Raw genomic sequence first — 17,639 nt, 5'->3', positions numbered from 1 at the left:
CTTACAGGCCGCACCTCCAATCCTAAACGATGCCCTGTAACCGCTAACGCCATAGCACAACAGCTCCTAGCCAATGGCAAATGTAAAGTGGCAAACAAGAAGCACGCCCTTGCAGTGAAGCAGGAATGCAGCAGGCTCTGGAACTCCACATTACAAGCGCAGATGGCCATCTGTCAGCCCCCTTCAGCACCAGAGAACTTGCGTCTGCCATCAAACAAGTTAAAAGCGGGAAGGCACAAGGGCCCGATAACATCCCTCCAGAATTCTTGAGGCACTGTGGCTCCAAATGTCTGGCATGGTTGAAAAGGTTCTATTCTGCTTGCCTGACCCTCCAGGCCATACCTAAAATCTGGCGAAAAGCAACTGTAGTGGCAGTACCTAAACCAAACAAGCCAGCTGATGATCCCAAGAGCTATCGCCCAATATCACTACTCTGCGTCCCATACAAGATCCTGGAACGGCTCCTGCTAACTAGACTCGAGCCAGTTGTTGATCCCCAGCTACCAAAAGAACAAGCTGGATTTCGGCACGGACGCTGTACGACTCATCAAGCAGTCAAGCTGACCGAGGATATTGAGGAAAGTTTCGAGAAGGGCAACAAAGCAGGAGTAATCTTGGTGGACCTCACTGCTGCTTATGACACTGTGTGGCACCAAGGGCTAACCCTAAAGCTCCTCCGCATGATCCCAGACAAAAAGGTAGTGCGATTTCTCGCAAATATTCTTGCAAATCGGACCTTTTTGCTTAAGACGAGTGACGGGCAGTGCAGCCGGCCCCGCCGCTTAAAAAACGGTGTTCCGCAAGGATCATGCTTAACACCCCTACTATTTAACATCTACATTAGTGACATGCCAGAGACTACGTCACGCCAGTACGGCTATGCTGATGATCTGGCACTACTCAATTCTGACAAGTCCTGGCATGTGGTAGAGGAAGCACTTACAGATGACATGGCCCAAATCGCAGACTACCTGAAGCTGTGGATGCTGAAACTGAGCCTGGCAAAGACCACCGTCACACCTTTGCAACATGGAATCTACGCGCCAATTGTCAGTCTCTCTCAACGGAAACCCACTCCCACACAACCCGTGTCCCACCTACCTAGGAGTGAAGCTTGACCGACAATTAACCTACAAACACCATGCTGAAGCCCTCCATGCTAAGCTATCAGCACGCAACAACTTGCTGAGATGCCTAGCTGGAACATCCTGGGGTGCTAGTACATCCACACTCCGTACAAGTGCTCTTGCACTTGTTTACAGCACCTCCGAATATGCTTCCCCCACTTGGTGCCGCAGCGTACACACTTCTAAAATTGACACTGCCCTCAACACCACCATGAGAATAATCACCGGTTGCCTGCTTCCAACTCCCACTGACTTTCTGCCGGTACTATCAGGCATCGCCCCAGGTAGACTTTGTAGGGAAAACCACGTACGTAGTCTGGTCCTACAAGCTATGTCAAGGGATGACCACCTCCTCAACCAGATTGTTCTAAACTCGCACTCCCAAAAGCCCCAGCGCTTGAAATCTCGACGCCCGTTCTCCCGACATGCTGCAGCTATGTGCAAATCGAACTTCCACATTTCCGAAGTTTGGAACCGTGAATGGAGAGAAGTTGCGAGACCAACCCAATTCACAGTCTTTCCCAATACCAACACCCCACCAGGAGCAGAACTACCCCGGAAGGAATGGGTGAAGCTCAATAGCCTGCGGACTGGTGTGGGCCGTTTTAGCAGCAACATGTTCCAGTGGGGCCTCGCCGATTCACCATTTTGTGCGTGTGGCTCAGATTTTCAAACTGCACACCACATTATCTATCAATGTCCTGTATACCGACCACAATGTGGACCTAACAACGCTCGATGAATACACAATCCATTGGCTGCTGCGCCTGGATGTAACAACGTGATCTGTGGCGGCCTCAAACGCAAGAAGAAGAAGGTAAGACTAGATGCCAAAGTCTAGGGGGTTCAGGTCTGGAAATGAAGGAGGCCATTCTTCATTCGAAATAAAGAACGGCACATTGGCTGAAAGCCAGTTTTGCGTTCTCTTAGCTCCATGTGAAGGGGCAGAATCTTGTTGGAATGACCAATTACGTTTTTTTGAAGTGTTTCTTTGCCCAGAGCTACAATGAACCCTCAATAATATTATTTCGGTAGTTTTCTTGGTTCAATTTCACTCCTTGGTCCACAAAAATCAATGAACTCCTTCCTGATTCGTTGACTGCGGCCCACACCATCACTGATGCTGCCCCTTGTCTTCGAGTGACTGCCTAGGGTTCCACGTCACCATCTCTTGTCCAAACACGATCATTCTTGCTGTTAAAATGATGCTGGACATCAATTTCTTATCGCTGAACACAAGGTTTGGCAGCTTGCCTCCTCCTTCAATGCGCGAGAGCAGAATTCTGGCTCTGGAGAGACGGGTCTCAATGGAATTGGCATTTAGCAACTGTTTCTTCATGTGTTTGAATGGGCTCATCTTCAAATCCTTATTGAGAACTGTGAACATGGTTCCATTGGCCACGTTCGCCTCCTTTGCCAGTTTTTGAATGGATCTCTTGGAATTTCTTCGCATATTTTCTCTGGTTGCTTTTATCAATTTTGAAATTCTGGCGCTTCGAGGGCGAGCTTGGCCAGGTCGATTTTTGACATTTCTAGTTTCTACGTGCCTTTCGAGAGTTCTCCAGACCAACATTCTGTTAATATTAAAATCCTTGCAAATATCACTCCTTGACTTGCCCGATTTGAACAGCTCTACAATAGCTAGTCTTTTATTCAAATTTTCATTCATGGCCTATAAAATTTAGGCCTAAAAATATAAAATCGAGAAATATTTAATTTATTAATATTGCAACGCTAAATATTGATGTTAAATACATTTGTTTGAAGTCGTAACGTTAATTGTTGATGACCCTGAACTGGAATCTGGAAGAGATGCAACGAATGCCTCAAATTTAAATTTTCGAAGGAAAAAATTATACATCACAAAACCCCTCCACAACAAGAGTTAGTCATAGTATTTGATCTTGCCAGCAGGTGAGGCGTGTTAGGTATAAAAACTATTCATTTACAAACTTCATTTGATATGAAGGCAAACATTATTTTTTTTTTTGGTGAAAAAACGAAAGAAATTTTTACTTTTTATTATTTTATCAAGTGCAGTAGTGTAGGAACTTTCAAACTTTAACAGTTTAAATTTTAAAACAAACCATTTAGTCAACCAAATCAGTACTCACACAACTTCTTGTTAATTTTAAAAACTTAGTTGATAAAATGTTTCTCCAAATTTAATACCTAAGGTTAAGAACTACTGAAGAGTCAATTTTAACATGTTAAGTTTATGCTAAAATTGTATAAATCATTGGTTGTTCTCCCAGCAGTACCTTCCATTGTGAACGTTTATTTCGCAAACTGATTGAATTTTGCAATGCTAACTCGCTCAATAAGGCAACACATCGCTTGCAGTAGCTTTAAAATCTTTTTATTTCCAAAAACTATCTTTTGTGACATAATTAGTTCTAAATTAGTTACATCCGCGTTTTTTCGCTTCTATCTTTTTCTACACCTTTGTTATGTTTAGTATATACAATACTGTTTTTCGTTGTGATAGTGAGAAATAAAAAAACAAACTGAACTAAAACTTAAGATTTCAATTGTTTTAAGTCATGCGTGTTACATTTGCATGCAGAATGCTAGAATCTGCTCGCCAATTAATCCCGGAACAACATCCTACCATGAATCGCGTTGGAAAACTCGTCGATTCCAAACTCGGCCCGCCACGTCTCCCTTCCAGCTGCACTGTCACGATGACGACTGTCCCGGGGGTTGGGCGGACCTGCCAACTCTATCAGCTTCCTCACGGCATTGTCTCGTTGTACACAAAGAACCAAAGATGGTCCAGAGGTCATGTGACTGACGAATATGCGTTGCTCTCCTGGCATCTGAAGTTATACACGAGAAATCTTTATTGGCCTTAAAGAGATTTCACTGTACAACATCGCATGCGGCACAAGATCTGTGCCGATAATTTCGCGTTCAGGCAACTTACCTTTTCAAAGGTGGCAGGAATGATTTGATATGCCTGGTCGTCCGATATCACGCTCATACGGGCAGCTACCACGGTGAAGCCTTCTTTGTGAACACGTTTCAATATCTGGCGGAAGCAACAGGTGTTATCATAGGTCGCCTAAGTGTATCGTCATTGAAGCAATCACAGTTGTTACCTTCACAAAGTGCCTTGGAAACGCGTCTGGCTTTACAATAAGGATCGAGAAGAGTGGTCGGGGCCAGGTAAGCATGAAACTCAGCACAGATTCCACTGTTGAATGGCAAGATAGCGTCGTTTCTTTCCTCTTATCTGAAAATCACAACATTCTGTTGCTGCTCAATTCCGACTCATCCAGCAAAGAAAGGACCTTGGCACAAAAAACATTAAACGGCCAGACCAGAAAATATTGTAGAGCTAGACGACAGGGAAACAGTGCTTTCGCTTTATGCAGCACTTTGTCAGCGCCATTTTGAAAAGGAGCATTTTTTTAACCAACTAAAAGGAACCTACAGGAAGAAAATACAACTCAAACTCACTTAATTCCTTCTTCTTTCGTTTAAAACATTTTGATGAATTATGGGAGAATAGAAGCGCTGTATCTTCGGCTGGTTTCTCTTTGTTATTGTTCTGTATGTGTTGAGCGATACGTATAGGTGGGGGAAGGTACTTCAGCAACGGTCGGCAGCGGTTATCAGAGAATAATTCTTGAGCAGAAAAGAACATTCGAATCTAAAAAAAAACTTTCGATCAAACCAAGCTATAAGCAAAGATGAAACGTGCATTTGACTGCATTCGACTAGATTGTGAATAGCCCCACCATGACTACCTAGAGAGGCGGCCTGATTTGTCAGTTTGTCACATTTTCATTACCGGTACTGGTTCTGTCTGACTGAAACTTTCTAGAATGTTTTTTTTTTACTTTTTGTTGACTCGTAATGGTATGAAAGCATTTTTTTGCCTCGAGGAAGCAGTAAAAATGAAAAAAGTGAGTTAAAAATGTTCAATCAGACTGTTAACAAGCGGCTAACAGTCTGACAGAAATTTTCTGAATCAAATTTTCTTTGTTTTTGAAAGCTTGGTGATGTTAAAGCCCAATTTCTTAGTTGGTGAAGACAGCAAAAAAGCGTTAAAACATAATTTAAAAAAAATCCTTTAGACAGTTGCAAGCAGTTGGCAAAATCTAAAAAAGTTTGCAGAATGTAACAAATCAGGCCGTATCTCTAGGTAGCCGTGGCATCACGATGAATGGCCCACCTGCCGATAGGCGATCTCAGGGGTTGGCGACATTAACTTGGTTACATCTTGTTGTCTGGCGTCTGGCTTTCCCTTCGTCGTCGTCATCATGCCCAGCATTGCTCGCAAGACCTGCAAACCACAGTAACAAATTGTTGACACGAGTCTCGGCAAACCAACAATGACTGTCTACTGCAAAACCGGGGGTAGCCTAACATTTTTTGTCTTCGATTTTTCTCCAGATATCATCTTATATAATTCATTTTGATACAAAAACTATCCTGTGCAAATTTCAAAGCCAAAACATAACATTCAGATGAGGCGCATAGTTCTTCAATATTGTTGATTTCCAAGGTACCCATGAACCACAGCAAGTGTCACGTTACTCTTTTTAGTGAGAGTTTCCCAGTAGATCTATTATACCACTTTCTTTTTTGCTTCTATCTATGTGCGATTAAGCTGGTTACTTGGCAGCAACTGCAATGATGTTCTTAGATTTATCACAAAACTTTTGATTAGACACAACTTGTAATAAATACTGTTTTTGTTTCTTGGTTTGGTTTGTCGTGACTCGTGGCATACATTTCTTTGTCAATTTAGGTCTTCTTGGATGGATCTGACTTCGCAAAGCATCCCTCATTTTTTCCTTTGTTTTGTTTTTCGTATCCAGGCTTACGCCCGGTCATTGAAGATTTAGATTAAGTAGACGGGAAGGCAAGGAAGCCAATCTTCGTGTCTACCTTCAGGCATACCTTTAAGTGTCTTGCCAAAGACACAGCCGCATGCTCAAAGGGCTGTCGAACCGACGCCCTTTCGAACGTCGTTCCAGGGCTCTCACCACTCGGCAATGCAGCCGACTTTGTCTCTAAAAGACAGTGTTTCTTAACCTTTTTTTCTATCTCAGGGTGCTTTTTTTACTTGCAAACCTCTAAAATGCGGTGGGGCCAAAAGCGAGTGAAGCAATTGCGAAATTTTTGGGTATAAGCTACCGGTATTTCTCTTGAATCGCTCTTGAGGCTTTACTTGAAGAGAGCTCTGATAGTTCGGTTGAAACAGCAATCTCTCACTACTACCTTGTACAACAGCACAGCTGCTCATGACCAAGCTGTTAAAGAAGGCGAAAGCTTTATAACCTGGTTGCCGGTGGTACCACAGGGAGATGAACAAAGCTCAAAATTGAAGGTATTTAGAAGTTTGGATGGTAACGTACCATCGTACCAACCGCCTTGCTACCTGTATTATACATAGCTACAATTCATGCAGTACTGTGTAGAAGTTAGGGATGGTACTGTCCCTAACAGAAGTATGTAAATTTCCTCCCTAAGTCCAAATCTTAATGCTTCATTTCACTGGTAAATTGTTGTCGACAAAAGTTCACTGACGATTTTAACACAACATATTCATTCTGCAATTACACAGGCAACACACCTCATGTTTTGCAATGCGTAAAAATCGATTGTCTACCGGGCATGTTTATCAAATGTTCACTTTTCAGATGCAAGCGCTTGTTTGCGGCGCACCTTCGTGTGTCATCAAAGAGATACACAAAACGTACTTCAGTCATCTAGGTTTCAGTAACCGTTTCCCACAGTTACTATGTATAATTGGCTAAATTGAGGTTAATTGAAATTTAGGCACATACCATACAGCTATCTACACTAGGTTAAAATGGCAGCTTTATCCCCAAAGTTTATTTCATTATGACATTTACTTTGAAATATTAATATGAATGCCCTTACATTGTATACAATTGTCGGCTTCATTACTTCATCAGAAAATACGTAGAGTTTGGGTAACAGTTGAAGCTGGACATAGTTTAGCTGCCGTCTACTCGCAAACAGCCAAACCTCAACCCTTTGCTTGTAAAATTAGGTTCTGTATTCACGATATATTCAAGGCGACATTGACCTCGCCGAGCTCGATACTATAGCCCTGAAGACTTGACAACACCATTGCTATGCTAATGTATCTTGGTAGCCTACATTACGCAAAGTCATAATTTGTCCTATTTGAACACCTCTACTAACCATTAGTGCATTACGGTTTTGGCGCTACGGAAGCATTCATCTGTATTTTTGTTTTATATAGTAGCGTGTGACTCCTACTCCCCAAATTCCAATGGGTAGTTTGCTGAAAGACCGTCAATGACATCGCAAAATTTCGTTTATTTTGACACTGGATAGGCTATATTTTTCTCTTTCGCTTTTATTACAATAAATCAATTCATTAGTAAAATATCATTCATGTCAATTTGTTGAGCTGTTTTTCAAGATGGCATTTATTTAAATTGCGGCCTATCTTGTTCTGAAAACACCCTGATCTTGCCTAGACTCAGATCCAGCATCGCTTCCAAAACACCGAACAAATACGTGGGGCGTAGAAAGACATATAGCAAGTGCTGCAGACTTCTGGAAGAGGCTACTGGTTCATCAGCACTTTTCCGAACGCAGGCCGTGAAAACGTATTGCCATCGCTTTGTCGTCTTTGACTACGTACCAACGTCAGCGGCTACAAAATTATAGTTTACTTGACGTCAATAATCGCCTACAATACTATTGTATTATCATCGATCTTATTATCCTGCTGGTAGGCCTACATGATTGTGAGGGAGGGAAATTGTCGTCATGTAGCAAAATTAATCAACCAGTCGACTAGCTAGTTAAAGTCTGCACTTATGGGGCATACCAGCAAGTCGCAGGTGGTCAGGTTCTGAATATCGAACCAACGGGCTATGGTCAAACCACCAACAGCAAAAATGATAATGGCGGTGCCATTATAGCAGCACTTTTGATCATAATGCAGCTTTGCAGGATAGTCGTACCGACGTTCTTGTCTTGATTCCATCCTCTTTTTATCTGTGATGTATGGCCTACGCGCAGAGAATATAGGTTTCTGTTTGTCCAATTTGGATTAACTTACAGGGATAGCAAAAGAATAAGCTGATATGAAAGCCTCTGTTATGATCACGTGACTGCGCTAGACAGTGACGTAGTTTGCGCTTGAACGCACACGGTCGCAAGATCAAATTTGCAAGTGTAGACGATTTTTGTCAGCCAAGGCTGGACAATCCAGACGAATGAGCTTCTCAGGCTTGCAGTGTAGACGAGACATAGATAACATTGAGGTATCAAAATACGCTAGTGCAATCAATTCTTCTGAAAAATAGGTACCACAGATGATTTTTAAACTTGTTCCTGAAACATTTGCTATTATTTTATGGCATCATAAGTGGAAAACTGTTGTGGGTGTTAGCCTAGCCAAATGTTTTGAAGGTTTAGACTGTAGAAAAAAAACTATTAATTTGTTTTCTTAAGATTTTTAGCATCATCAAATCACTTTGTGGCGACCGGCGAATTGGCTGCTCTTGGTATAAAAAACTAATGTTTTATATAATGTAGATGAAAATAACAAATTTACACATTTCTTTAAATGTTTGGTTTATTTGGCTGAATTTTGAACTGACCTTTAAACATAAAACATTTTGTTAAATGGAATAGTTTTGTCATCTGCTCTGTGCTACAGGTTTTTCAAATTAAACACCACTGGGAGAGACTTCTCCAATCAACAGGATTGTCAACTCAAATCATAATCTGATGTTTCATAATCATCTCTGACTTGCTTAAATTGAATCTGTGTAGACAATTTCATCACCTCATCTTGTTATATCGGAGAACAATTTTCTCACATGTCAAGCCCATCTTCCTTTATGTTCTTCTACTGTACAATTTTTTGAAGGTTTTGAATGGAGGTATAACAAGACCTGAAAAAGCTTGTAAGGCAGGACCTACTACAGCCTCAAGACAATTTTAAATATGTGATGACAGAAGAGGGACCACTACAAGTTTTTCTCTAGTCTTTGTTCAGTAATGGTGCACGCTCCTTGTTTTCATCCCGTATTTGAGGTGGTTAATTTTATTCCAATTAATCTACTCCACCACCTGATGAAAATTGGCAATCGATTCACATCTTCTACCATGTCTTTTTGAGAGGTTTTCCATCCCGATGAACAACTATCAAGGGATTCTTAGTTAATCTTAGTTAAGAAATCTTTTTTCAAGTTTTACTGAATGTTTTTCTTGATTTTTGTTGAGCTCGGCAAATAGTTTAGTAACTGACATTAAACTATTTTGAGTTCTACACTTGAAATGTTTGGAATATAAACGAGGGAAGCTGAGCGAACACATCTTAGCAACATCTAAGGAGGAAAGCATGGTTTCATTCAATATTTCAAATCTTTTATGGTGATGGTTTTGTTCATGAAAATTTTCCGTTTCACTTGAAGTATCGCTGGAACTTGAGCTGCTTTCAAGAACAACTGCTTCAGGGTCTTCCTTTGTGAAATCATCCAGAATTTTTACATTTTGTCATCTATAGTCACGGATTTTTATGAAAATTTATATAGTTGTAGAGCTCAGTTTTCTGAGAAAAATGGTACAAATTTGAAGAAATTAAATCAGTACTCTTTTAAGCTATGGCCCTTTGAAATTAAGAAATTTCTGTGATCACTCAAGCACAAAATTAAAAAAAAAAACATATATTTTTAAATTATTACAGTAGACGGAGATTCATCTTGTACTTATGGAATTTGATCAACTCATTGCTAACGTGTCAGAGCTTTTGCATACAACTTTCAAGCAACTTTGGTCACGCTTGAGTGATTTGCCACATACTTTTCCATGTCTAAATTTATGTAACCACTCATCCGTGACGCAACTTTGACCTATTATAAAAAACGGCTATATTTGGAATTTGTCGAGTAACAAAAGGTATCATATGAAAGGTTTCAACATACTCTTTCTAATGGAAAAAAAAGTAATGTTTATTTGAGTTTATCATATCAAGTAAGTATAAATGCAATTACAACATTTTTAAGGGGCATTCATACGTTTTCAAGGCAGTTCTCACAAGACTAATTGTCTTGAAACAGCAAATGTATAAAACTTGCACCGTTGACTACGGTATCAGTAATCCAAAATTTTCTTACTAATTTTTTATTCACTTTTGCTAACTAACTTAGTTTTTGCTCCAATCAGTGGTGGATCCAGGGGGAAGGACGATCGCCACTTATTTCAGCTAGCACGTTTTCTGTTAATGGCAAACGACTTGTGGTGTTAAGATCACGCATTGAAAAAACAAACTTGATTTCAGTCTGTTTCCATCACAGACACCACTATTTAGATAAATATGAATTCAGGCAAAAGCATTGCTGTAATCCATTTGAACACGACAGAAAGACAATAAAAAAGTCCATGGAAACCTACCCTTTCAATTTGCAAAAACGTATGGCAACACAAACTTCGTTTTAACTCTGGGAAAGAAGATATGCACAATGCACAACACTAATTGCTTAAATCAGTTATCCATGATGGACTGCTCTTCCAATTCAACATCTTTAAATTGCTCATTAATCTCTGAATTTGAAAGCATGACTGAAAAGCGATTCACTGAAATAAATGCTAGTTTTTCGGAAATAGAAGTGTCACTGCTTGAAATGCATGGAATTACTACCCAGCCTGGAAGAGACTGGAAAGGCCGTCACCAAAAGTAGTCTACCAGAGCGTACCAGGCCCATTCAGCCAAGTCACGTGCTCGTGACGCAAGGTTCTCGGATCATCCCCACCAACGATGTGCTCGGGATGTTGCTGCAATAATTTATAGCTAGGTATGAGTGAATGCTTTGGACTACTCGACGTCCGCTACATAAATTGGTGACCCTACGTGATTTCTTCCTTGAATCATATTGGATCGTATTGCCCTTGGATTACATCGCCCTGGATTAGTCTAGACTCTTCGGAATTACCTTGACGTGACTGCCTTCGAGTTGGACTGCTGTCGGACACAAGTTAAGTCGATTAATCATAATACTCGACTATTACTTTTACGCAATGTTTGCGACGCCCGCTACAATTGTGTTTCGAGTATAATCGTCACATAGCCTACAAAATGCACTTCTTTGCTAGTGGCTTTAAAAATTATGGTTAGGAAAGCTTTGGCAAGTCCACAATATGGAGACAAAAGGTTCGGAATCATTCGGATAAAGAACATGCCATAAAAAATACTCATATCGCTTCCCGTTTTCATTAGCTGGCACCGTCGCAAGTGACTCAAGATGATTAGCCAGCTTGGACTTGTTGGTTGTGGTCATACTTTCATCTACATCGCATATACTAACGGAACTGCTGACAGTGCGTGAGATAGAAATTTTTTTAAATCAAGCTCTTTTTGGCAAGACAAGTGAAGAAGCCTGCGAAACATGACTCAGAAGCATTTCAGCTCCACCACTTTCTTATGTTTTGTGGTGACAAAAACCTTTGCTGCGTTGCTAGCAAAGTTTCCAACTTTCCTCTTAATGGGCTCTTCAATTCGATCTTCTTTTATTTCATCAAGGAATTCCTGTTGCTATTTCGAAACTTTGTTAATATTCAAGAGATCATTTCTGACCTCATCTGGAGCTGATTTCCAGAACTTGATTAAGTTATTATTTTGTTCAACCTGTTGGATTGGTTCATGGTCAAATCAATGGTTTTGCCGATCTTCATGAAATCAGCACAGTCTCTTTTTATTCTGCAGGGTTTGATTCCTGGTAAGCAGTGTCACAATGTTTCATCCCAGCCTTCTCCATCGCATAGTTTATCACTTGACTCCTTAGGGTACATACAGGAACTCCTGACATAGAACTTCGTTTTGACTAAGTTTGGTCTATGTACGCTATGGGGTGAAATAACCCCTCTTTTGGGGCTTTTTAGGGGGCTCTAGGGTCCAAACCCACTCGGTGGGGTCAATCTTCCATACTTTTTGTGAGTGACATGGTTGAACTCAGTAACTTCAAGGGGTCAAACTTTTTGTACCTTATGGGGTGAAATCTTCTGTCGCAGGCTCCCAGACTATCGGTAATAGAGGAAAACATATAGGTCTGTGATAGTTAATCGAAATGGAGTAATGAATAAGCATCAATGGTAGGTCTTTTAAAATTTTCTGAAAATTTAAAATGTTTAAGTGCAAGGTGCCACCTTTAAATACTATTTGTTTTACTCAACAAAATTTGTGCGATGTTTTTATGTCAAAAATTATCTTTTGAGATGGTATCTCGACAGATTTTTGAATGTTGGGTTTTTACGTCAACCATAGGGCACCAGAAACCACAAGCTGGAAAAGCATTTAGTGGTACAAAAATTATATATCGGCCTGTAGGCCTAATAGTTTTTATTACAACCTTACTGTAGTTTTAAATGAATACAGTCACTTGCGGGAGAATTATATTGACAAAATATTAAATATACGGTAATACTATTGTAATACACTAATTATAGTGGTATAGAAATACAGATACAGTACATTAAATATTGACCCTGGCGACGACTGTTGACCTTCACAAAAGCGTCGGTTAAATAGGGAAATGTTATGCACCGCCATAGGCTTTATCTCAACAATTTCGTATACTTGGTCGAAACTTTGAACCATTGCCCGGTCAACAATAAATTTTGATTTATAATGTTCATCACTGAAAAGATTTTCATGTGTGAGAAGTCGAAAATGAGCAGTTCCAATTCCATATCTTGCTGTTAAACTGACACCTATCAGGAATTGAAAAGAAATAACACCCCCATCACTCACAATGAAGAGGAGAAAGTGGGTTGTACCAGCATAGCTGCCATACTGAATAGACAATCGTGTTCATAAATGAAACTTGTACGATGATTAATTAATTATATCTAATGACTCACATTGTAAGCATTTACTCTCCGCAACGCACACATGAGCACAGGGGAGGACTCTATGGCGGGGAGGCTGTCGTACCAAGGCTTGGTGCCAACTTCAAATGGGGTCAATTCCTGGAATAAAAATCAACAACATTTCGTATGAAGTCTGAAAGGAAAACAAGAGGACTACCACCATAAACTGCAAGATGAGAGGAACAGACGAAATGTTGACCGGCCACAAACCTTCGCCTGCAGTGTGGATAAACACGGAACGTATTTGATGCCGAGAAGTTCAAAGCCCTGGAATTCCGGAAGAAATTCTGGTTCGTTGTCGTTAGGGGGCATGGATATGGGAATAGGGTTGCCTTGGTTATTCATAGTAAACTCTCCGTGTAGAAGGGCTGAAATAACAATGAAATGTAACTTCACATCATCAATAATCGTGGCCAGCAGTGCTGATGGAATGATTAACATTATGAAAGCTTTTAATAACACGCAAATTTTTTTTTTAAAGTTTTGATAGACCCCTTTTGTCCACAAACAGGCGGCTATTTTGACAGAGAGGTCAAATTTTCTGTTAAAAAGTGTTGATAAAGAATACATTGTTTAGTTTGGCATCTCTTCTCTGTTGTGGTGGGCCAGCAAGTTGCTAAAGGTCCCAGCAATTTCCTCACCAACATGCTGGATAGATCGCCGAAATTCAAAGTTTGTGGTGACACTTACCTGAAATATGCTTACGGTGCAATGAAGTAAAACGTGGCCTCATATCAATGAGCGAGCAGAGCTTCCTTGCAGGGATGTAGAGGCGATTGCGAGGGTAAAGATAACGATCTGAGTACTCACTACTTACTTATCAGTATTCTTCCCGATTCTGCGATGGCAGCTGGTCCGAGCAAGCTGAGGACCACCACCTGCTCCAATTCTGGATCGGAGTAGAAGATACGAGGGATTTCTTCACTGGAGAGCTCAATGTCTGGAGTCTGTCAAGAAGGAGATGAAGTAAACTGATTATCAAATTTGTTGGAAAATCTAGTTTAACCTCCACCACACCAAGCGGTTCATGCACAATCATCCAGGGGAAGTCATCAAGACCAGAACGGGAAGTAGTAGTTGATGATTCCATGGAATATGTTAGGTGGTGACGAGCGCATCTTGGATGGATCCAACATCCTGGCAACGCACATCTTGGATAGATTTGTCGAATCAATGGCTGCACTGCAGCCGAAATAATGTGACTGCTGCCATACCATACGCATAAATGAAATAAAACAAGCAGCCGATCACATGAAAGCAACATCACCTTGTGCATGGGGCCTAGGACCGCGGCCAGTGAATCAGAGTATGGAACCACGTGAAAGCATTGGTTAGTGACGTTGCGTAGATGGCCTTCTTCTTGGGGGTGGATCATTCTGTACATTAACTCTGATTGGATATCTAGAACAGACCAAAGGTCAAGTATTACCCTCAGACAATGAATAAGTGAGAAAATAAACAAAGACAGCCGAAGCGGAGAAACTCACTCGACACAAGCCCCGATTGGTGAGCTGATGAGTTGTCACGTGACAAAAGCAGGAGTGTGACAGGCCGAAGCCACCAATTGTCCATCTCGTAATATTCTTCATTCAGCATCACATCCGGATTCGGGGGAGGTTTAAAGTAAACAACAAATCTAAGACGACAATGGCAATTTCAAACAGAAGATTAAAGTGACCACTGATGTTTCTTCATCTAGCTATCGTATACGTTCAAAGCTTACAATATTTCATATTTGGAAAGTGTCAAATCTATTCAAAAAATTTATCAACAACCTCAAACATTCATTCTTTTCGTTTAAAGCAGTGGCACAACCAATGGGTAATAAGTCAGATGTAGCCTATGTAGTGACATGGGAAATTTGCTTAATCTAGACATTTTGAATTATAATCGTAAAAAAGTCATGCTTTCTCTTCACCAAAGCTTTCTGATATTTATTTATTATAGTTTGCTTTTTAGTTCTGTTGAGTTGAGTTCTAATCTTAAATTCAGTTCTAACACACCAAAGCCATGTTTTCATTTAAATGCATTGGATCACAACTTGCAAGGTAGATTGAAATTACGAAACAAGATGCCTGCTTTCATAGCACAAACTCTGTACAACAAATGTAAAATCTGGCTACAGAGCGGCACAAGCGAATGAATGGTATCCGCAACATCACAGAAAGTAAAGCAATTGACCACCAACGACTTGATAGAGGAGTTCAATCGTTCGTTTCCGGCTGGAATACAACATGCTTGTAGTGGCATTAACAAGGAATCCTTCAAAGTCTATATTGAGTCTTCTTAACGCAGGTCGCAGATGTAATTATCCAAAAAGGGTTGTTGAATTTTGGTACATTAATCAAGATTCAGCTTTAACCCTATCTGTAGCGACAAGGGGTTTTATGAGGACGCCCCACTTTAGTAGTGTAATATTTCTCAGAAAGAAATATGCTAGAAACGTGAAATTTCTTGAATTTTAGTTTTTGTTTCTTGCAAATTTTCTAAACCTACACTGGTAATTTTTCTACCTTCCTTGTCCTTCACAATAAGCATTTCGTCTCAGGTGGCTAGACATTTTCGTGCAATGCTAGATCATGACCTACTAGAACACGGCCAAATATGTTGCTATTTGAGGAAATTTCTAAGAGTCTGAATTGTTACAATCATAGCCATGACAAACCTGTCATCTTCCCATTTCCAGAAGTAAGTAAAATAAGCAATATTTGCACCTAGACATATGTTTGGCTTGTTTAACCAGAGATTAGGTATGTACGTTGAGCACAGTTTACACAGTAATAATGTATATGAAAGACTTTTCAACTGCACCCTGGAGTTAGTATCGTTTGGTGCAATTGCATGTTCCATTTAAAATATCAAGGATTTTTTGTTGATTCTATGTTGTAAGATGTTCATTCGATGTGCCAATTTAAATTTTAGTTTGTTTTGTTTTTCGCCAAGTTTAATTTTGCAAGTAAAATAATGTCTTTTGGCGAAAGATCCGGCTATACAAAAAACCTAACGACTTTATGATGAGACTTAGAGACGACCTCCAGGATGCAGTTGAAAAGTTTTACATATTTGACATTATTATTGCATAAATTGTGCTTAACATACATATCTAATCTCCAGCAAAACAAGCCAAAAATATATCTAGATGCAAATATTGCTTAGTTTACATACTTCTGTATGTGGGAAAATGACAGGTTTGTCACGGTTATGATTGTAACAATTAAGACTCTTAGAAATTTTCCCAAATAGTAACATATCTGGCCGCGTTCTAGTAGGCCGTGGCTAGATATATATGCACCGAGGAGACCGGAAGGTCGAAACGGTGTGCACTGTCTGCAGTTATAATTTAATGTAAGTGCAATATAAATGTTAGTGCAATTACTTTGAAATGCAAAAACGCCAATATTGCCTTATATTTATGAGCAAAAGTTATTTTTTGTTTAGTTAGCATTACTCTATGTTATAATTCAAAAATTGCAATTTTGAAGCTATAAAAACCGACTTTCTGACGTCTTTTCGTCTCAAACACTTTATTTCAATAAATTTGTTTGGTAAAAATTTAATTTCTATACGCACAATACACATGGCTATTATCTTGTAAAATATTTTGGCTCTGTGATTTTCATAGCTCCGGTTATTAACGAATAATTAGCACGGGGCTAAGATAGCTCATGACGTGCTTTCAGCGTACGAAAGCAGCTCGCATTAAGATAGGGTTAAAGAGTTCTCTTGGTGAAAAGCTTTGAAAGTTTCGAGGAAATGATGGGAAAAGCATATCTACTGTAAAGTTGTCAAAAACATTGCAGGCTGTGTTTCTGTCTTTTAAATTCTAACTCACAGAGATAGTTGAATTATAATTTTGTTGTTTCTGTTGTTATTAAATGTTGTTTCTGCTAAAAGTTAAAGCTAAATCTCGAAAGAGGCTATTTCCAAAACTGCACCACATATTTAAATAATTTCTGTAAAATAAAAACAATATATCTAGCTAGCAGAAACAACACAAATGTCAGCAGATATCTGCTCGAAGTGTGCGACATCTAGTGATCGAAAGCGATGATCTGACCTGCAATCACGCACATCACTCTCACCTGGATGGGATGCAAAGAGAGGCCACTTTCTTATCGTTCAGCATCATCCTTCTCATCCCGTCCATGACAAACCCCTGCTCGGTGAACACCATGATAATGTCACCCAGGTAATGTGGAGGAAAGCGTGCCGAGATGATGAGGCAGATGCGGGATGGGTTGTTGGCCACCAGGAAAAAGGTGCCCGTCTGGAGCGAACTCTTTGGATCGTTAGTTGGATATTCTAAACGTAAAACAGTTTTCAAAGAACTTCAAATCTTTAACTTGTCACTTTTTATACTTCCAACAATGTTACTCGTTTCATCTGAGGACTCGTCAGCAGCAAGAAATCACAGGAATGAAAGCTACTAACTTTTGGAAGAGTTCGGTGATGAGGTTTTCATTTTTGCTCCTTTAGTTGATTTGTTGCCTATTGAGTTGTGAATGCCCATAGAAGGCTTGTATTCATCCGCTCCTAACCTCCCGGAAAACCACGTGACCAGAAGTTGTTGCGCGCGCTCGAAACCACGCGGTGAATGGAAGACATTCATCTCTGCAACCA

General features: G+C 40.1%; 1 protein-coding gene across 1 annotated transcript in view; it reads right to left on the bottom strand.

Annotated features, from left to right (window-relative positions):
- The window catches only part of LOC145767190 (dynein axonemal assembly factor 8-like), a 164,841-nt gene that overhangs the window by 47,855 nt on the left and 99,347 nt on the right, over window positions 1-17,639 (bottom strand). The window contains exons 24-35 of the mRNA XM_082578967.1: window positions 17,451-17,630; window positions 17,102-17,321; window positions 14,507-14,655; window positions 14,287-14,420; window positions 13,837-13,966; window positions 13,230-13,387; window positions 13,011-13,118; window positions 5,308-5,418; window positions 4,590-4,782; window positions 4,229-4,362; window positions 4,054-4,158; window positions 3,739-3,946 (exon numbers count right to left, since the gene is read on the bottom strand). Coding sequence (XP_082435093.1) covers window positions 3,739-3,946; window positions 4,054-4,158; window positions 4,229-4,362; window positions 4,590-4,782; window positions 5,308-5,418; window positions 13,011-13,118; window positions 13,230-13,387; window positions 13,837-13,966; window positions 14,287-14,420; window positions 14,507-14,655; window positions 17,102-17,321; window positions 17,451-17,630 — 1,830 coding nt within the window. The remainder of the gene's footprint in view (window positions 1-3,738; window positions 3,947-4,053; window positions 4,159-4,228; window positions 4,363-4,589; window positions 4,783-5,307; window positions 5,419-13,010; window positions 13,119-13,229; window positions 13,388-13,836; window positions 13,967-14,286; window positions 14,421-14,506; window positions 14,656-17,101; window positions 17,322-17,450; window positions 17,631-17,639) is intronic.

The sequence above is a fragment of the Aplidium turbinatum genome, chromosome 3 (genome assembly GCF_918807975.1).
Source record: "Aplidium turbinatum chromosome 3, kaAplTurb1.1, whole genome shotgun sequence".
In the NCBI taxonomy this organism is placed as follows: domain Eukaryota; kingdom Metazoa; phylum Chordata; class Ascidiacea; order Aplousobranchia; family Polyclinidae; genus Aplidium; species Aplidium turbinatum.
The sequence above is the reverse complement of the archived record's forward strand: the minus strand, read 5'-3'. Positions and strand labels throughout refer to the sequence as shown.